This window comes from Delphinapterus leucas, chromosome 14 (genome assembly GCF_059928025.1).
Source record: "Delphinapterus leucas isolate spDelLeu-1000000601 "Yukka" chromosome 14, BTC_Dleu_Yukka2, whole genome shotgun sequence".
Taxonomy (NCBI): Eukaryota; Metazoa; Chordata; class Mammalia; order Artiodactyla; family Monodontidae; genus Delphinapterus; species Delphinapterus leucas.
The window spans coordinates 29,189,239-29,210,356 of NC_143142.1; the positions used below are offsets into that span (position 1 = coordinate 29,189,239).

Sequence of the window (21,118 nt, forward strand, 5' to 3'; positions counted from 1 at the left end):
GGCACGGAGGGGCGCCCTGACCCGGCTCCTCCCGCCTCCACCCTGCAGATTACCCCTGGAGGTTCAAGGGCGCCAGCTTCAATGACAACATCGTCAAGTGGCTGTATTTCCCAGACTTCATCGTGCGGCCCAACCCCGTGTTCCTCGTGTGTAAGTGGGGCCGTTGGGATTCCCACTTGCTCGTCCTCCTCCTGGTGGTGCGTTCGTGGGCCCCCCTACCCCACATACAGCCACAGGCTGGTTTCCATGCATCAGCATCCCAGGCTGCTAGTGGCTTCTGCTGGCCCTGTTACATCTGCAGAGTTAATACATAGCATCGGAAACACCATGTTCGCTTTCATGATTTCACTTCCCAATGCACAGCCCCGCTCTCCACCACTACACACCCACCTTCTAGAAGGTGGACTGCAGGGGGAGGCCTTGTCCTGGGCAAATTGCTTGCTTCTTGCTGCCACTGCAGACATACACCTACAGGTGGGCTGGGGTAGCCGGAAGGACGCAGCCAGACCACAGATGCTCCTGAGTGGGGCTGCAGCCTGAGCCCGTCCAAGGGCGGGTGACCATCCAAAGGTTAGGGTCTGGGCACCCACCGTAGGGGGTGGAGATTTGGTGCTGCCCACCCACATGCGGGTGTAGATTAAAGACAACGCCTCTGGGAGGGGGAACTGTTCTGGGCAGCCGGCCGTGAGAGCAGCTCCGTCGTCTCTACCCGCCCCCGTCGGCCACCGTCTTCACCTGCTCTCAACAGCTTCCACGCCCTGTATGTTCTGGTAAGTCTGGTTACCAGTGCAGAGGGGGACGGAGAGGACAAAGAAAGCCAGAATGCCTGCCTCTACGGCTTGTGAAGAGAGAAAGATGACGGAAAGCGCTCAGTGGCCCCTCAGAGCTTCAGGGGGAGATTAATGCAGGCAAACATTGTCGTGTAAGAGATTCATGAAGACTAGTCATCGCCTGTTGCTTTCACTCACCGACGAGCAGACAGCGTCCAGGGACTCTCCCCTGGGAGCCCCGGAGCGCCTGTGGCCCCTCCTGCGTCCCCGTGGTGGGTGGGGGAGGCTGGAGTCCAGGAGGAAGTGAACTCTCGGGACGTGACTCAGGTAGCAGATGAGGAGCCGCTGGTACCCCGTGGGGACCCCTCCTCGCATCCCTAGGTGCAGAGGGGGAGCAGGGGGTTTCAGTTCCCGTGTCTGTCTTGCCAGATGACTTCATGCTGCTTCTGTGCGCCTCCCTACAACGGCAGATTTTCGAGGATGAAAACAAGGCCGCTGTGCGGATCATGGCAGGTGACAATGTGGAGATCTGCATGAACCTGGATGCGGCCTCGTTCAGCCAGCACAACCCTGTCCCCGACTTCATCCACTGCAGGTAACGCGGCCGCCTGAGTGCACAGCCCCCCGAGCGCACAGCCCCTGGGAAGGTGCATCCCCGGACTCTGTGCCTCCAGCTCCCCCTGCCTTTCCCGGGGAGCTGACTCGCTGATTGCACCCCCAAAGGCAAGAATCATGGGGCAGGATTGCCCAGTGGTCTGGAAGCCGAGCCCCCCACTTTTCCTCCTTCCTCCGTGGACAGCCCTCAGCAGCTCTGGAAAGCAGCTGCCCCTGAACCCCAGGACAGCCCCGGGCCTCACTTGCTGCCCGGGAGCCCCGGAGGCTCCTCCTCAGAGCGTGTTGGCTGGTGTTTCCGTGTCCTTCTCACAAGCTTAGTTTTATGCTTTCTGAAACTGAAGCAAGTCAGGGCTGAGGAGCGGAGGCCGGGCCTCCTGCAGGAGGAATTAACAGCTGCAGGCAGGGGAGGGAAATGTGTGGAAAACATACGGTGCGCTAACGCGCACGTGTTGCACGTGCACACACACACTCAAACACGCCAGCAGCCCAGTTCTACTGACTTCAAGCCACACACATCAGGAGGCCCTGTGGGCGTTCAGATCTCACCCCTGGACTGAGTCACTAACATTTACCTGTATGATCCTGGGACGCTGAGAAACACCGACATCTTATTCATTCTCCTGTGTGTTAAATCAAGGATGAGTGTAATATATTTTAGGAAAAAAATCATAGAAACATTTAAAAGCGTTGAATGTTTTAGTCTAAGAAGAGTAAAGTTCAAAAGTTCGCTTATGTGACAGTGTTCCTCTAAGGTACAACTTATTCCCTAACGATGCTGGACAGTGTTGCACGTATTTATCAGAGGTGACTTGTTAACTCCCACAAAATAACAACTCTTTTATCAAATATCTGACCCACAATTGGTTCTTCTGTGCTTCTTTCCAAATCTGGGAAGAGAAACAACCGAAGCATAACCTCCAAAACTGAGAGGCTGTAATTAAGTGAATGCAGATGGGCCGATGGCCCAGGCCAGGAGAGCGGCGACAACTACTTTCATTGCGGGAGGATGGAGGCCCGAGCACCTGCCTCCTTCAGGGAGTTGTAGTGGAAGAGTGGCTGCCACGTGTCAGCTGAGGGAGGTGCAGAGAAACTGTTGGACAGAGCCTGGAAGCTCTGGGTCTGCTTGGGCAGTACTACTTCTCATCTGGAGGAGAGATTTTCACCTCTAGCAAAATCTTTGTATTTGTTTTAATCCATTAATTTCCAGTTCATGAAAAGGAATCCCTTTTTACCTGTTCTCTTGCTCCAAGAGGCATCTGTATCTTAGAATTTCCTCGGCCTCCTATAGAAAGACAGAGAGGGTTTTGAGTACTCAGGTAGTAGGCAGAAAATGTTGCCACTTGTGGGACGTTTGGCCCAAATTCGATGAAAATAAACACGCACATGGTGTTTTCACAAGGGACCACTCTGTCCATCACTAACTGGGTGAGGGTTTCCTGTGGACCAGGCAGTGATCAGTGAGAGAGGAACACAGAGCTCCCAGGCTGGCCTGGACAGAGCCTGCAGACAGAGTCAGGAGGAGAGTGTGAGTTTGTCCCTTCCTCAACTAGAATCTCCTGACTTGATTTGTGCTGTTGTTTGTGTCGTCTTTCGGTTCTGTTTTGCAGATCGTACCTGGACATGTCCAAAGTGATGGTCTTCAGCTACCTCTTCTGGTTCGTGCTCACAATCATCTTCATCACCGGGACGACCAGGATCAGCATCTTCTGCATGGGTTACCTGGTGGCCTGCTTCTACTTCCTGCTCTTCGGGGGCGATTTGCTGCTAAAGCCCATCAAGAGCATCCTGCGATACTGGGACTGGCTGATCGCATACAACGTCTTTGTGATCACGATGAAAAACATACTGTCGGTAAGTGGCTCCCCTGTATAACACATTAGTGGTTTCAGAGTCAACGATCCATTCAGTGGTTATTAAAAGCCCGTGGCCCGTCACACTGCTCTCTTAAAAGCCCCGAGTAAGATGCTTGCAAACTCAGAATTCAGATGACCATTTATTACTCGTTGTTTTACCACATTAAGAAGAATCCTTTTTGCTCATTTCCACCCCCTCAAGGACAAGAGGATATGTATTCATAGGAATAAACTCTAAAATGTATTTTATTAATTCAAATCCAGCTCTTCTGAGGAACGATCAGTGATCATTCCTACGATGGGCTGCAGTGTGGCCCTTTTATGAGTTGAATCAGTCATGGGATGTCTTCAAAAATTGGATCATATTGGCTAAAAGCAACTCTTTTACCTAGAAAGGGCTGTGGAAGTGTAAATAGAATGGGCGCGGCTCTCCATGACACCACTTGGGGTGGGGATGAGGAGGGATGGACCCCTGAAGGCACAGATGTTTTATGAAGCCCTGAGAGGAGGGCGGATGCAGGGGAAGCTTTATGGCTGATCTGAGCATCAGCGTCTGGACTAGAAAACAGCTAAGACAGTGGAGGGTTGAGACAAACATCTCCCGTCCACAGAACGTGGCTGCTTCTCTATTAAATATCCATGTTCCAGGGCACATCGCGGACACTGCCCTGGTAGATAAACTGCCCACGAGTCATGCCGGAATCACATGGATTCTTTTAGGCCACAAAGACACCTTTTAAACTATTTATTGTGTCAGGAAATTAAACAACGACCTTTCATGAGCTGAAGGAGTTAATCCACCCCTACCTCCAGCTTAAAGTGAATCCCAGGGCCTGCTACTCAGCGGCTGTAACTGACAGTGCATTAGAAGAACAGTGATGTACGACTTCCTGCTTCCCCCCTTCCTGGTACTTACAGATGAGCTCACCAGGCAATTCTACTGGAGAGCATTTGACTTTTTTATTTTGGCACGTGCACTGCTGTGTTTAGAGATCTGGGGAAGCCAAGTCTACGTAATCAGGAGTACGTATTTGAAGAATTTATTTTGTGTCCTGTCCATTAGAATGCTAAGTTTCTAGCTGATGGTCAAAATGACTTTTATTCATCAGTTCAACCCCAGCAGTGCGTGTTGGCCTGTGGGGTGGTGTTGAGAGTTGTTGGAAAGGGGATGAGATAGGACAGGAGGTCACCCTTTCATCCTAAAGCCCGTCTGGTGGGCAGAGATCTGCGGCTGGAGGCTGATCCCTATGACTGTTCCTGGAAAGTGTGTGGCTGCAGAATCCGCTCATTCATTCGTTCGTTCTCTAAACCTGTGTTGCAGACCTGATCTTTGCTAGGCACTGTTTTATATCTTGAAGAACTAGAGGTGACTAGTACTCAGATTTTACCCCTAAGGAACTCACATTCTAAAAGAGAAGATAGACTTTCTTATAAATAATTACAGTACACTCTGTTAATGCTCATTGTGACAGTATTTTAGGAAAGCAGTACAAAACAGAATGCCTAATTTCTGGCCTAGGTAAGTTGGGAAGAGGCTTCCTGGAGGCGTTGCCACGTGAGCTCATCAGAAACTTGAATTGAGGGGTGTCCAGGGAGACAGAGGAGGGAAGATATTCCCTGAGGAGGAGGCTATTTTCCCCCCTTGGGATGTGAACTTAACTGTGACAAGACATCACTGTTATGAGACAACAACGTGACAGTCAACAAAGAAGTCTCCTTTACTCAGAGAATTGGCTGAAAAAGAATTGGCTCGGGCTTCCCTGGTGGCGCAGTGGTTGAAAGTCCGCCTGCCGATGCAGGGGACACGGGTTCGTGCCCCGGTCCGGGAAGATCCCACATGCCGCGGAGCGGCTGGGCCCGTGAGCCATGGCCGCTGAGCCAGCGCTCTGCAACGGGAGAGGCCACAACAGTGAGAGGCCCGCGTACCGAAAAAGAATTGACTCAAAGCACATACTCTCTCTTCCTGCTCTAAGAGCTACACCAGGCAGCTTATGTTTGTGATCATCTCCTGGCAAATAGCGTAGGTTTACTATGTCTGACTCTGTCTGACTCGTGAGAGTCAGAATCCCAGTCCTGGATCCGTGCTCACCCGTTTGCCATCACGGAGCCGGGCTGGTTCCTACGGTGGTCTGAGATTTCCTCTTCGAAAAGAGAGGAGCTTCCGAGTTCAGAAAGCATCACGCTCAGGGTTCTCCCCTTGCTCCTTGAGTTTAACTCCCTGAGGAAGTGAAGCATCAAGCGCTCTACCCGGTGGGGACTGGATTTGGGGCCCCGTCCACCACCAGACTGGGACTTTGGGAATTCTTGCACGTGTTGGGATTGCAAGACATCAACCTCTTCTCTGGGTGTGGAGCTTCAGGATATGCCTTTCCCCTTCGTTTTTCAGATAGGAGCATGCGGCTATATTGAAAAGTTGGTTCAAAATAGTTGCTGGTTGATCCAAGCTTTCAGCCTGGCCTGCACAGTCAAGGGCTACAAAATGCGTAAGTATGAAAAGCAAATTTGGGAACAAAAGCACAAAGAAGGAAGGGCAGTTGTATTGTTCTAATTTAGAAACTGGGCCAAAGCCCCTGAAGGGAAGAGGTGAAGGGACGTGAGTCAGCGTCTGCACGGAGCTGTGGGCTTGTGCCACACTGGGGATCTGTGCTCAGGACACACCCCCCCACCGCATCTCTCATCCTCTTCTACAAACGTCCCTGTCCCCCTCCCCAAGCAGGTCTAGGGGGCAGGTGTGGCCTTTAGCAACTCCTTGAACTTCCTTGAGTTACGATGGGAAGGGTCACAGATGCCCACACACGCCTGTGGCTGCTGCGGTTGGAATCTCGGTCATCAAGTAGCTCTGCCTCCAGACGCCCCCTCCTCTGAAGCTCAGAGAACCTCCACCGTGGGAAGACAGTTGGGAGCTGCAACAGGGTGTCTGGAGTTAGATTCCCACCTGTACGGAGGCAGGAGTTCCATTTCCGCCCCTCTGCCTCTTGCATCAGAACCCTGGACAGCATCTATGGAGGATGGCCTCCTTGGCGCCCAGCATGGGGCCTTGAACGTGACGCCCCTCCCCCACCTCTGCCTTCCAATCCTTACTACACTTTGCAGAGGATGAAGAGGCACTGGAGTTTGTTCTGACTTAGGATCAGATGTTCTGTTGACACCCCTTCTTCCGATAGACCGTACCTGCTCCCCTGGCTACCCCTGGGGGAGCCCATTCCCAGAACATGTGTCCTTTTTGTACCAGAGCTTTCCTCTGGCATTGGGACATGCAGATGTTATCTCTCCATGGCCCTTACTGGGTGGGAGGGGTCCCCTTCCAGCCTTCGCCTTACATTATCAAGAGCTCACTTTGTGGTCAGCCTTGTGAAGCAGTGCTGATACTGGATTTGAAGTGTGTGCCCGTGGCTGTGAATAAATCCACTCAGAGGGACTCGGTGCGTCGGAAGTTTGCTCTTACACCTGTGTGATTTCCCAGGTCTGATCACGCCACGAGAGTTTATAAAATAACAATGAGAATGGGTGTAAGTTTTCATTTTTTCCTTCTTTTCCTTTTTCTTCTTTTGCCCCAGCTGATGATGGCTCCTCGTGTAAACTGCCGAGCGGGGAAGCAGGGATTATTTGGGACAGCATATGCTTTGCCTTCCTTCTGCTGCAGAGAAGAGTTTTCATGAGTTACTATTTCCTGCACGTCGTGGCGGATATAAAAGCTTCACAGATCCTGGCTTCGAGGTGGGTCAGGCCAAGGAACCAAGGGGTTTCTCTTAAGAAACCTGTCAGGAAGTGATATTGCACTCTGATTCCTGTCTGAGCTTGCTTGTAGAACCCACAAGAAATTAAGAGATTCCTTCCAGGGAAACTGATCCAAGAAGGCTTTAGCCCAAGGCCTTTAAGATCTAAAACAGAAGAGTAACAAGCAAGTCTATGGAGGGAATCGCACCTTATGAGGACTGGGACACCCTCGAAGGTTAAAGATGGACTGGTTGTCTGAGCCCCTTGGTCCAGACCTCATCACTGGAGTAGGTCCTCTGGCCTCGGTCAGAACAGGAACATAGGCCACGTCGGTCCAGAGTCTAGTCTGTCTCCCCCCACCCCCCACCCCCACTGCCGCCTCCTTTTTAAGAAGAAACTCCTGAAGACAGAGAAAAACATAATCTGTTATTTTTCAGACCGTAGACAGAGGAGCGTGTTACTCCAGCCTCACCCTAAACCCTTCCTGTTTGTCTTTCCTTATCCCCTTCCTTTCAGGCTCTTTTTCCCCAACAACCTGATTTTTTTCTTCTCTGGGCCAGTGGCACTGTTTATTACTTTCTCCTTAGATTCCCCCTTTTTCCATTTTCTGCCCCCAGTCGTATAGGTTTAGGGAAAAGACTGGGAAGAGACCTAGGTACTAAAGAGGATGCCATTGAGATGGGGGTCAAAGGGCAGCTGCATGATCCTCAAGAACGAGCTTGTCTCTGAGACCCTGGCCCTGCCTCAATCCCATGGGACCCATGGTGCTAAACGACCTTATAAATGCTAGCTTGTATCATATCAATTACCAGTATTGATCATTCTGATTCTCTCTATACCACCAGTGTTCCCAGAGCCTATTTCTTCTCTGCCAGGAGAAGCAACATGTGTATTTCAAAGGTCCATTTAAAGGCTGAGAATTCCCAGCCATTGTTAACTAACCTGGAGCCAAATAGGATGAGGACCCAGTCGGGCACCTACATTTTTTTTTTTAACAGCTTTATTGGAGTATAAGTGCTTTACAATGGTGTGTTAGTTTCTGCTGTATAACAAAGTGAATCAGCTGTACATATACATATATCCCCATATCTCCTCCTTCTTGCGTCCCCCTCTCCCCCCCCCATCCCACCCGTCTAGGTGGTCACAAAGCACCGAGCTGATCTCCCTGTGCTATGCGGCTGCTTCACCCTAGCTATCTATTTTACATTTGGTAGTGTATACATGTCCATGCCACTGTCTCACTTCATCCCAGCTTACCCTTCGGGCACCTACATTTAATCCAAGGAGCCTTGCTGCACCCTCAGCCCTCACCATGTAGATGGACGCTGACTTCATTTAGGGACAGTAATTTACCATTACAGTTGTTTTCCTAATGCCCAGGACATCATTTTCAGAGCAGAACATAATGTCTCATCCCAATAGTAACCTTATTTACTTGTATGTAACAGCCGGTCCTTTTGCTAGCAAATGCATCTTTCTCACCTTCCCCTAAAATTCGGTCCTTAGACACTCAGGACATAATAGTAAGCCAGCATCTTTTTCTCAAAGTTGTCACAATTATTCACAAAGCATAATCCCCCTGTTACAGAAACTGGTGGCTTTGGTCAGAGTACAGCTCATGCTTGTCAAAAAACAACCATGTCTTAATAAGCACTGAACTCACAGTGCAACTTCCAAAGACTAGACTAGACATTCATTCATTCACTCGTTTGCCACCTGCTCTGTTATGAGGAGGTGGATGCTTGCCATGTGTGCCCTCCTAGAGCCTGCAGACGGGCAGGGAGATGGACCCGTCCACAAGCCGCTGCAGGTGGTGGGACGCACGTGATGCAGGAGGCATTCGGGAACCTGGGGATTGTAGGCAGGTGTGCAACCAGCCGCGGGGCAGGACCAAGGCAGCCTCCATTCCAAGCTACAGCCTGAGGGATGAACAGGAGTGAGAGGAGGAAGATGCAGGAGGGAGACAGCCGAGGGAGGTTACCGGGGGGTCGGAGTGGCTGGCACACAGACATGTGAAGATGAAGACAGTAAGTGGAGAGAAATAAGCTGCGGGAAGCTCAGACTATCAGGGGCCTTAGAACCACGTTTATGACTTTAGAAGTGGCCGCACTTGCTTTTCAGTGGGCTGCAGGACAGATGGGGTCTAAGCAGGACCATAGGCGAAGGGACCAGGTAGGTGGCTGCTCTGGTGATCCAGGATGGAGATGATGGCCGGGACCAGGAAGGGATAAATTAAGATAGTTCAGAGGTGAAACTGGCCCAGGTGGAAATCGATTGGTTGGCAGGGAGGTGGTCATGGGAAGGGAAGAGAGGAGGGCACTGTGCCCAGGATTCTGGCCTCAACAGGTGGGGGGGGGGGACAGCCCCAAAGGTAGAGGGTCTGAGGAGCTCTCAGCCGGGAGCGGAGATGGGCTCCGACTGTGGAGCTGTGGGTCTCATGAGCTTGTGAAACACACACAGCCCGTCGGGAAGCCCTCAGGCAGCTGAGTGGACGGGTCTGGAGATGTGAGGAGACTTGAGGGTCGTCGATATGCAGACGGTGTTGGGACAGTGGAGTGATTGGAGCTGCCCAGAGAGAATGTGGAGGTGAGACAAGGACCCTGGGCAGCAGTCGCACCTCAGAGATGGGTGGGGAGTCTGAGCCAGTAGGAGAGCGTGGGCCCGAGGACAGCGGCTTCAGAGCGGAAATTCAGTACACAAGATACGCAGAGACAAGGCTGAACGCTGAAATCAGTGACCTCGACAGGTGGGGCCAGAGCCAAACACCAGCAAGTTCAGGTTGAGGTGACGGCTTGGGGATGGTGCCTGCAGGATATTTGACTGCAGGGACAGTGATGCAAGGCCGTGCGTAGAAACCCGTGCGGTGTGCGTGGTTCTTTTTCTAAGATTAGCAGACCCGAGCATGTTTGCATGCCTGTGGGCAGGATGCAGGGCAGAGATGCAGGAAGAGGGGCTGAGAGGGAAGGCCAGGGCCCCTCAGGCTGCGGATGGGGAGGCGCTGGCCATTGGCGTGGGCTGTCACCTTCTCCACGTCACCGCAGGAAAGGCCATCTGGGGTGGGTGACAGGAGGCTGAGAATCATTGCCTCGTGACTTTGTTCTCTCTGGAAAGCAAGCAGCTGGGTCGTCTGCCAGGAGTGAAAAGCCCTTGACAGAATTCTAGGTTGAAGAAAGTGTAAGGAGCTTGAAACAGCCGCTGTAGAAAAGCAGAATTTCCGTGGCACGGGGGAGGGGGCAGTTCACCAGATCCTCTGCCCAGCCCTGCATTCCTGCACCGCTGACACCCCGTCATCAGGCAGCACAGGACCGGCATCCCAACGGGCTCCCGCAGACGGGATTTGCCAGGCTGATGGGATGGACCCCAATGGGACAGAGCTGAGGATACGGAGAAGTTGATGAGCTCTAGGGGACCTGGAAGTGGCTTGAAAAGTGAGAAGGAACAGAAGGGAATGGAAGGACAGGAGGAAGAGAATCAAAGGGAGGGGGCTGGACGGCCCATCCCATTGCATTTCCCCTCACGAAGCCCCGGCTTGCTCCACACCCTTTCCTGCTTACTGAGTAGAAAATGAACCTGAACTCAACCCTCCTTAAATGTCCCCTCATGGGACGACCATAATGAGGGCAGGTCAGGGGCACAGGCTTTAAGAGGCTTGAAGAGGCCTTGACAGTCTCAGAAAACACACACCGTTTTCTTTTCTCTTATCCGCAGGGTTGTGAGCAGCCCCTCCCCCCAGGGGAGGCAGGAGGCGGTGCGTGTCCGTCCACAGGGAAGGGACTCCCACTCCCAGCCAGGCAGCTGCCCCCAAAGAAATGTTTTCTAGCCCTTAGTAACCGTTGTCAGGAGAAGGTGGGTAACACCGATAAAAATGCTCATTTGTTTCATGTTTCTGACTTTTCTTTTAGGGGGGCTGAACTTTTCCAGGCCACGATTGTAAAGGCTGTAAAGGCAAGAATTGAGGAAGAGAAAAAGTCCATGGACCAGCTTAAGAGGCAGTAAGGATGCTTTCCTTTTATTTGGGGTTTGCCTGGTCCCATTCTGCCAGCTCTCAGCTCCCAGGGAGCCCCAAGCCCTGAGGAATCCATTTGTGGTAACTTTCACAACTGCCCAGGTGTTTGCTCTGGGTGTTGACTGAAATGGAAATGGTCCAAAGGAGTAGAGCATCGGGGTGGGGGGAAGGGGGCCGCCATGGGCAGTCCTAGTTCAGATGCTTACTCTGGAGCCTTGGGCAGGTCTGTCGAATTCTCTGAATTCCAGTTTCCGTTTTTAAATCAGGACTCACAGTTCTACCTGAGTATTGGTAAAGATTAAACAGTTAGTGAATGAGACCGGGTCGTTCCCAGTAATACTCACTTGAAGTCCATCATATCTGTGGGTTAAGTGAACAAACACAGAGTTCTCACTTTGGAAGGATCTTTAGAGATAATGTAATCCAGTCTGTTTGGGAAGAAACTGATGACCCATGTAATAGATGACTTAAAATCCACAACTAGGGCTTTCCTGGTGGCGCAGTGGTTGAGAGTCCGCCTGCCGATGCAGGGGGCGCGGGTTAGTGCCCCGGTCCGGGAAGATCCCACATGCCGCAGAGCGGCTAGGCCCATGAGCCATGGCCACTGAGCCTGCGCGTCCAGAGCCTGTGCTCCGCAACGGGAGAGGCCACACCAGTGAGAGGCCCACATACTGGATAAAAAAAAAAAAAAAATCCACAACTAACCAGAGGCAGTACTAAAAATACACCCCGAATTTCCCTGTATCCAGTTCAAGGCCTCCTTTCCCACCACACCATTCTGGAGAACTCAAGTAATGGACTGACTCCACCCAGGAGATCTGAGAATTCTTTCTTTCTTTCTTTTTTTAATTAGCCCACTGAAAATAATTATTCTCTTAGAGTGAAATTTCTAGCAGTAAGTGGAACCTCTGAGGATTGCTAGTGCCTCACATGTTTGGGGCCAGGTTTAACAGCTGATGGCCATAGCATTCAAAACCTAGCCACTTTCTCTAAGGAAATGGAGATACTCTGTCAGCCCACCAGGAAAATTCCCTGGTTTGCTAGGACTACTTAATTCCATCCTGACCTCATTTTTCCAGCTTCTTTCCCTGTGCAAAAATATTTGCCAGTAAAAATTACACTATCCCATGGCATGGTTATTTTCACAATCAAAGATATGAGTTATGTAAAACTATATATAATGAAAATACAGTATGGTATAACTATTACCATTGTTGTTTCTAGCTATCTAAATCAGGTGTAGAGAAATAACAAATTTGAACCCACATGTAGCATGTGTTCCGAATTTCCCGTAAGTGAGACCTGTTACTATAATTCATGTCACTGGATATTTCCATTTGTTTAAGAATGCATCCTCTCAAGTGAGAGGTCAGAATAAAAAAGAATGAAGGCAGTGATCATTGCAAAAGACAAATATTATTTAAGCTGCCCAAAACAGAAATGTCACTTAAATCAGTTTAAAAACTTGGGCAATACATTCAGAATTTTAAGAAACTAAATTAAGAAATGAAACCTTTCATGAGGGCAGATGTGGGAGAAAAAGCTCAGCATTGCGGTTTCTGAATAGACTTCCTGAATAAACAGACAAAAAGCTGCAATTCAGCATTTTTCCAGATCCAGTAAGAGATTAGATTTGACAGGGAAAAGAGTCGTAGGGTCTGATAGAATACTCGAGAACATTTGAGGAGCAACTTCCTATTTACAAAACAGTTCTCACGCGCATACATCTTTTCACCTGACCTTCACGACAACTATGTGAGGCAGACAGTATCTCAAAAGATAATGCAAAACCTGGGAGAATAAAGGATTTATATTTCATAATTTGCTGTGTTCAGAATGGCTTTGGTATAAGGTATAAGTGGACTTAAAGTATTTAGCATAATTACTATTGATCGTATGACTGAGCTAGCACCTGTGTAGTGCAAAATAACATGGGAAAAAAAAAACAAACCAAGGAGACGTGTCGCTAATAAGTAAGCATCCACAAGTCCCAAATGTTGACCACTTTGTCCATGATTTTAGCTGTTTGCATAAAAGTGTACAGGTAACTATGGGTGTGTTCTTGGCATTGCTGCTGCTGTTTTGTTGTACAGGATGGATCGCATCAAGGCCAGGCAACAGAAATACAAAAAGGGTAAGGAGAGGATGCTGAGCTTGACTCAGGAGTCAGGGGAAGGCCAGGACATCCAAAAACTCTCTGAAGAGGATGATGAAAGTATGTTGAAACATTTCCTTCTTAGCCCAGAGTACCTTGATGTTGAGTAAAAGCATGATATTGGGTAGGGCTGTGAAATAATGTTACTTTTCCTTCTGCCAGGTTTATCAATGTATCTTTTTAACTCAGCAAGTTTTATGTTCCCATTGTGAGTGGGATGTGTTTGTTTGTTTCATAAAGTACATATTTAATGAGTCTATGACTTTACAAGTATCCCCCAGTTCAGCAAGACGACTTTAATATAACCTAGCTTCTGTTTCTGTTTCACGGACGTGTGATTCTGAAGAAAATAGGATGAGTTTGCTTCATTTGTTCCTTTAGGGAAGATATTTAAGCTATGCAGTCTACTGTTGCCTTTGATTTCTATAAATTTTATACAAAAATTAAATATGTAGGTCTCTGAATAATAGTAGTTAAGATATCATTCAATTATGGTCTGTTCCAATGAAACTTAAGATGAAATACATATTTATTATATCTAATTATAGATTTGTTATATCCAATTAAGTTTAAAAGCTCTTTTTAAAGATGTTTGCTTGGTGGTTTTCTGTTTGAAGGGAATGGAGAAACAATGCATGGTATTCTGCCAGTGCATAATATCTATTTATCAACAGTAAATTTATGTTTTTCCAGCCATGCATTAAAATGATGACAAGAGAAATTTCTGGTTATTGGAATTATGCATTTTAACAAATTATTTGCCACTAAATTGTTCTATAATATTTGGGTGATGCTTCTTTTCTGTTAATTCCATGGAAAATTTACTGTGAGATGCATCTTTGACAGATAACCCCTTCATTATTATATTTCTTCATATGCCCTCAATTCCTAGAGAGAAAGTGAAAACGTGGCGTTACGTTAATAGAATACTGAGTATTTACCTTGTGAAACCGGCTGCTGACCCCTGTAAACTTTTCAGATTCAGTAGAGTTTCTTTTCCTGACTTCTGATGTACTTTTGCAACTTGTCTAGATTTTAACAATTGAGTTGTTAAAGCGTGGTTTTCAAAGTTTGTTTTCTCACTTTCTAAGAATTAATATTTGGACATATTTTATTTTAGGAGAAGCAGACAAACAGAAAGCCAAGGGCAAAAAAAAGCAGTGGTGGCGGCCTTGGGTTGATCATGCTTCCAGTAGGTTTTCTTGATCCTCTTACAATTTCATCGATTCTAACCCTTATATCCTTGACCAGAATTCAGGCGTCCCCATGACCTGTGTGTCCCATGCATGGTTTGACGCTTGTGACTTGATAGGGGTCAGAGGGTAGGAAATGTGATCTCTGTGGGTCTCTGAGCCCGACAGATGGAGTCGTCCAGAGCAATCAGCTGGTTACCTTGTGGCTTACATGCTCCCAAGTACCACTTACAGGCTCAGAAAGGGAAGAGGGATTAATTACTGTGTTATCCAATTCTGAGGTCCAGAGTTCTGCTGAGATGTATTTGTTTCATGGCTGAAAACCCTTCTTAAAAATGAGTTTCAGCTTTTCCTGGGACTCTGCTTTAAGGAGAACCGCTCTATTCGGAGTGTCCGTGACCCTCTTTGTAAGGTACTTGACGTGAATGCCAACGAGCACCAATGCCCTCCCCCCACCCCGCCCCATTCCCAGAGCTTTGATTCCATTTGCATGTAAAATTTCTGGGCAATTTATTAAACATAAAGATGAGGACACCTTAAAACACATTTACTTTCTCACGCTGCCTCCTTCCCAGTTTCAAAACAGCTCTAAAACTACACTCTAAATTCAATGCCCAACATGTGGCTGGCCTCAGAGGCACCCGCAGCTCAGCCAGGACCAATTCAGAGCAAAGTCAGAAGATGGTTTTGGAAAAGCAGAGCTTCATAGCCACACAGAATTGGAGCATTACCCTGCTGATCACAAGAAAAAAAAAAAAATGGATGAGGAATCGTGGAACTCAGTGGCTTTATCTGCTCCGCTTGGCAAAGGACACAGCACTCACTATTGGCAATGGTATTCTAATGGAATGATCCATTTCAATCTGGCCCTCCTTGAATTTGTTAGAATATTGAATAATTATTAATTATCTTGCAAATTACTCAAAATGTCTTCAGCCGTTTGCGTCTTATATTATGTCTCGATTACTGTAGCTAATGTAATCATACAAGTAATATCACCAAGGTCCGTAACATCAGCAGGGTGATATTCAGAATCACTAGAAAATCACATAGATCAGAATCCTTTCCCTCACCTAATTCTTACTGTCATTTAGATCTGGTATTGGCCTTTCACCCAAGAAATAATTTCCTAAAATCAACAAGCCCATTTGAGGAAGTGATACTCAAAATTTGCTCAGGATACCTGGATGTAATCAAATGTAATCCCAAATATTGAATTTTAGCATTATGGTATAAAAAAAAATCCATGAGTTCTAAAGAGTTTCACTTTATTTGCTGCTCAAAGACAAAGATTCAAGTTGAAATTCCGTGTGACTCGTATGGTCCACTGGCGTGTCAGTCCTGCTAACAATCTCGTAGTGCAGGAGCTGTGTGCCGATCTCTATCAAGTCACAAGTAAACTGTGCCGATCTTTCTGTTTTAAAGGGCCCTTTGCTAATTTAGAGAGACCTATCCATTTCAAAATGGTGTCATACTGACGTTTTGTCCTTTCGTCCAGGATTACATTCCTACTGCAATCGTTGTGGTTCTTTCCTTTGCTCATGTAAACATTGCATTTTGGAAGGAATTGGATATGGTCTTTGATCATCACCTTATGAGTTGGTTATCCTTGAAAGAACTTCTTCTGAAGGTTATTGACTTTAGATTTTCTGATTCATTTCACCCTCATTATATCAAGTTCTTGAAGGCTGGTATTACACTACCCGTGCCTGTTACAAGACTTCCAGTGCAATAATGCTGGGATGTGTGCCACTCATAGTTTGGAATCAGAGTCTGACCGTGGCGTTAAAATTTTTCTACAAAACATATTCCTTTTTACAAGCTGGTGAGGAAAGGAAAGGAATTGACATGAGGTTTATTTTGTAGACTGTGACGATTTCCAGAACTTGCCTGGAAGCACTTTATTGAAAGCCCTTTTTCTGATCTCTCTTGAGTCACTGGGCTTTTAAATATTCCTTAGAGGTGGCAAGTGTAAGAATAAGTGTCTTTGGAGTGCCCTTGTGTAAACCCATTGACGACGTAATAATGCTGTTACGTTGTTCATATTATGGGTAAGCATCTGAGATGCTTAACATGGTCTGTAGGGGACACCCTCTCAGTTCCACATCTATGTGCACACAAACCATTGCATCATTGCTGTTCAATGATACCTTCCATCCTCGTGTAGTGGGTCTCCGTGTCAATTCTGTACAGCCTAAGTCAGTGCCAAGCGTCACTTTATTGTCAAATATCTGAGATAAAGGGCCAAGTTCCTTTGGGATACAGGTGGTGGGATTTTAAGAGTCATTTTCACACTCAGCCGTCAGCATCAGCATTCGTGGTACATATATGGACCCAGGCTGGGGCAGGATAGCTATCAGAGCCCAGAAACGTGTATATAAGAGCTGCTCTACTTGTTATGAGCAGATAGAACTTCAGAAAATATTCTCTATTTCCTAGTTTTATTTCAGTAACAATTTATAAAGGAATTGGAGACTTTTAAAATACTTCCTTCTTTTTTTGATGTGTTAATTGTACTTGTCACATACAAATTGGCACCATTTTTCAAATCATAAAAATCAGTGTTATGACTGTGATGAAAAATGTTTGGACTCAGTATCCACATGAAAAAAAGTTATTGAAGGTATGATTGAATACAATTGAAGCTATTGTTGATTTTAGAGGCTATAATGAGGGTAAAATGTTCAATATTGGAAATCTTGGTTTTTACCAAATGACCACGTGACGTCAAGCCCATGTGACTTTCCCTCAAATCTCTGAGCTTATCTGAAGCATTACTTTCATGGTCACCCTCACTGTCCAACAGAATGCTGTGACTTTGGTTTGTTCTTGCTTATTCTTACCTTATTTTGAATTGCGTTTATTTCCTCAGGCTTAGGCCCAGTCCTCTGGGCCTGGTTCTTTCTTCAAAATAAAAATAACAAATTACAGTGCTTCTGTTCAAGGATATAAGGCCCAATTCATTCACACTGCATCTTCACGATGGAGGCTTCAGATTTGTCTGAAATCTGGGCAAAATTATTCACTGTTGTGTTTAGTGATATTCAAGCAACTAATTTTCAACAAGCCAAGGTTCCCCATGACCTTACAACAGAGAAGTCCAAAAGATAAATAAAGACATCACGTGATGTCATCCAAAAGACACCTCAGCATTTGAAAACACAAATATAACTTGAAAATATGAATATGTTTTCCTGCAATGATGGTACAGTTCTTGTAGCATCAGAAATGCACATGCTGGGTCTCTTTTCTCTGATAAAGTAATGATCAAATTGATAAAGATTCCATTCTCCAACTTCTTTAACTCTGTGAACATTTCAGCTCTCTCTGCTCCCGTGCTTAAGACAGCAGTATGTCCTGGTAGGGACAATGTCAGGCAAGGCAAGGACGATCCGTACTGTTTGTGCTTTGGGTCTTATGGTCGGCACAGTTCTCCTCAAATTTCAGTAAGTGACTGAGGGCTCCTGGTTGACCAGAAGCCTCACAGCGCTAAACTGTGTGGACCCTCTCTGCCGGACCTCCATCTGTCCCATTCTAGGCATAGAAACAGCCAGAGTGTGGTGGTGGTGCTCTTTTTCTGATGTTACCTGCCCATTTGCTCCTCATGACAATGTGTGATTTTTTTAAAAAACTCTTTCAAATGTCTTGCCATCTGTGTTACGGCCCCATGTCTGCACAGTATAAAGTGAAGGAGAAGGCTGGTGACACTGATTCTTGCTCCTGAATCATCCTGATTAGCTTTGCTACAGCAGTTGGGACCCATTCCGACAACAGCAAAGCCTCTGCTTCACTTTGGCCTTGCCTAAAGGCCCCAAAGTGCTGATAATAGTTTTCAGGCCTTTGGCCATCTTGGTAACAAAAGCGGTTGCTGCAGAGTTGATCTGGTGCATCTGTGTAAAATTTGCTATGAAAAAGGAAGAAGACACCAGATGAATGCAGCAGCGGCCAGGTCTCCTCGGAGGCCTGGACGAGGCCTGGTGCTCTGCAGACCACATAGCACCCCCTCATCTCCTGTTTCCTCCACCCCACCAACGTCTCTTGCTGTGGTCCTTTGAAGGAAAACTTGTGTGTCTTTGGGGGCATTTCATTCATACGCCCCCAGTTATCTCATATCTCTTCCAAGAAATAAGTAAATATTTTGTTTTGCTTAGTGGTCAGGAGTGGAGATTACTATTTGTTTGAAACGGACAGTGAAGAGGAGGAAGAGGAAGAATTAAAAAAGGAGGATGAAGAGCCTCCACGAAGGTCAGCTTTCCAGGTAATTACGGGGATGAGGGAATCACAGTCTTTGCTAGTTGAAGAGTTTTTCTTTTTGACAGACCTTGATTGCAGGCCTAGATTTCTTCTGCCGTGTTCATATGTTGTAGCTCCCAGAAGCATCTGATTTACATCTGAAGTAGTGTGTCCCATCCTGCTGCTTGCTGTCAGCGTTGCCATCATTACTGCAAGAGTTCCTGCAAGAGCACTGGTCCAGCCAGGGCTTCGTTCATTTGCATAGAAAATTCTGATGCTCTATCAAAAATAAGGCTTCCTTGGGTGAACTTTCTTTTGCTGGCACTGCTTTGAATTGTTTGAGTGGACTTCTCGTTCCATAGGTGAAATAGTTGACCATGAAAATAAAATCCCTGCTTTGTTGTGAAAATAAACGGTCATTTCAGTGTTACTTCAAATTTTGAAAATCAGTTCCGTTTGTATTGCTAAAGATTTTAGAATGTATTAAAATCATGAAAACCTCCAGCCCAGTTTTGACGTTCTCAGCTTAACTGCCTTTCTTTTTCAGAGCCTGCTGTATCATTCTTGGTGATATGACTCACCAGCCTAGTATCGTGTATCCAGTGAATGTATAGTGCTTGTTAAAGTTGTGGGTTTGTCAGTAGAGTTACCTATGGGATGAAAACTTGGTAAAGATTTCTGTTACAAAGGCCGTATATAGGACTCTTCTTTCCCATTTGTTAGACTACAGGGCACACAGAAGGACGTCCATCCAGGCTCATGATGTGTCCATGAGAAGGCCATTGTCAGCTTGCTGGCCAGGTCTTCCCAAGCTGGCAGGTTATCGCCACCCCTGTCTTCCCAGTGAAATTGAAGAACTAAATTATTCACCGGGACACCTTGCTTTGAGGCTTTGTCACCGGCCCCATTGCCTCCTGTGTGTGTTTCTCGATGACAGTGTCTATGTGCATGTCTGTAGCTGGCTTATCGAATACTAATAACTTGACTTGTTTATTTTTATTCCAACGAGTTTTCTTCTAACCATCACGCATCATGCAGCAGAGGAGAGAACATGACCATCTTCACCATTTTTACAGATTACATGAACGATAGGCTATTTTCTTTATTCCTAACCTACAAGCAGGGTATATTTGATTCCACATTCAGTGATGAGCACGTTTTAACTTAGTCGATGTAATTATAGAGACAAACTCATACCAATGTCATATATTAAATGATCAGTTTTTGGTTTTTTTCTACTAATTACTCTTGCTTTGTCCTTCTTTGTAGAGAGCTATTGGGAAGTTTGCGTCAGCCATTTTAGCCTTGCCAAAGTCTGTCATTAAACTTCCCAAAACTATTCTTCAGTATTTAATCAGAGCTGCAAAGGTATTTGATGTTTTACTGATGTGTGGTGTGTGGCCCTCCGCTCTGTAGACCTTTAGACGAGCAGATCCCATTGCTCCACATCTGTGTTTTCCCTGTTCTATACATTGTATGATGAAGGAATTAGAAGAATTTAAAACATTAGGCAAACTTCCAAAAACTGTTCTGAGAAGACAAATTTCTTATTATGTGTTTTTCGGTGGACATCAGAGCCGATTAAAAAAATAGAAAGAGAAAATGCAGATACAGATCTAATTTCTCCCCTTCTCGTAGTTTCGCCTAAGTCACATCTCGTGTTAAAAGGTCACATCTGGTTGCATGCATCAGATATGATGTGTCAAAGTATGATCATTTTTCTCAGAAAGCTGGTAAAATTAGGAATCAGTAATAAAAGACTCATTTTGCTCCATCTCCTTTCTGGCTCCCTTTTAAGCCTCCATCTTCCTAAACTGGACTCTTCTGGCATCTTCTGCCCTGCGTTCAGCATCTCTCTTCACTGGGCTGAGCTGCCGTGGATGGTCTATGCAGCCGCCACACTCCATGTCGTCAGGGAGGCTGCTGGATAAACTGTTACAGTTATTTGTTAATTCACCCACTGCACCACAGAAAGCATCCGGCTACCTATGCTGTGGCCACTAAGTTACTGGAAATCATAAACAATGAATCGCTATTCTTGTACTTTATAGAAAGCCATTTCTCCTGCCTTAATCTGGAGTAAGCACTTGAACTAATAAAATGTTCCTCCCGGGTTTAGATAGCGAGGGAGACCTTTGCTTCTCGCCTTTCACCTGGGGGTCTTATTTAAGTGCAGGCTATTTAGATTCAGCAGGTCCAGTGGGACCTGAAATTCTATGTTTTTCTCAAGCTCCCAGGTGAAGTGTAAATGCTGGTTTGCCTTGAGTAGCAGGATCTCGACCTCTGGGCTCCTTCCCTTTTTAAAATGCCAGGATTCTGACTCTTAGTTTAATATTCCCTGTTGCCACTTCCCTGGGTTTCTTTTCCTCTCCCCTTTTATGACGGCACTATGAGTCTCTCCATTCATATTTAAGAATTTATGTGGAAGACTGCAATGTGATTATCCCCCATCTTACTGTAAAAACAAAAAAATTTTGTTACTGGCAACAAAAAGAAAGGTCTGGATCACAACTGAATTAAAGAACATTTTAGAAAACAACCAATTTCAGTTAAAGATCTACACTTCCATAAAGTTC

General features: G+C 46.5%; 1 protein-coding gene across 1 annotated transcript in view; it reads left to right on the plus strand.

Annotated features, from left to right (window-relative positions):
- Positions 1 to 21,118, plus strand: part of PIEZO2 (piezo type mechanosensitive ion channel component 2) — a 331,944-nt gene that overhangs the window by 262,903 nt on the left and 47,923 nt on the right. Inside the window, exons 26-35 of the mRNA XM_089894937.1 lie at positions 49 to 150; positions 1,200 to 1,365; positions 2,993 to 3,236; positions 5,625 to 5,721; positions 6,796 to 6,955; positions 10,858 to 10,947; positions 13,055 to 13,176; positions 14,237 to 14,308; positions 18,461 to 18,567; positions 19,812 to 19,910. Of these exons, the coding sequence (XP_089751063.1) occupies positions 49 to 150; positions 1,200 to 1,365; positions 2,993 to 3,236; positions 5,625 to 5,721; positions 6,796 to 6,955; positions 10,858 to 10,947; positions 13,055 to 13,176; positions 14,237 to 14,308; positions 18,461 to 18,567; positions 19,812 to 19,910 (1,259 nt within the window). The remainder of the gene's footprint in view (positions 1 to 48; positions 151 to 1,199; positions 1,366 to 2,992; positions 3,237 to 5,624; positions 5,722 to 6,795; positions 6,956 to 10,857; positions 10,948 to 13,054; positions 13,177 to 14,236; positions 14,309 to 18,460; positions 18,568 to 19,811; positions 19,911 to 21,118) is intronic.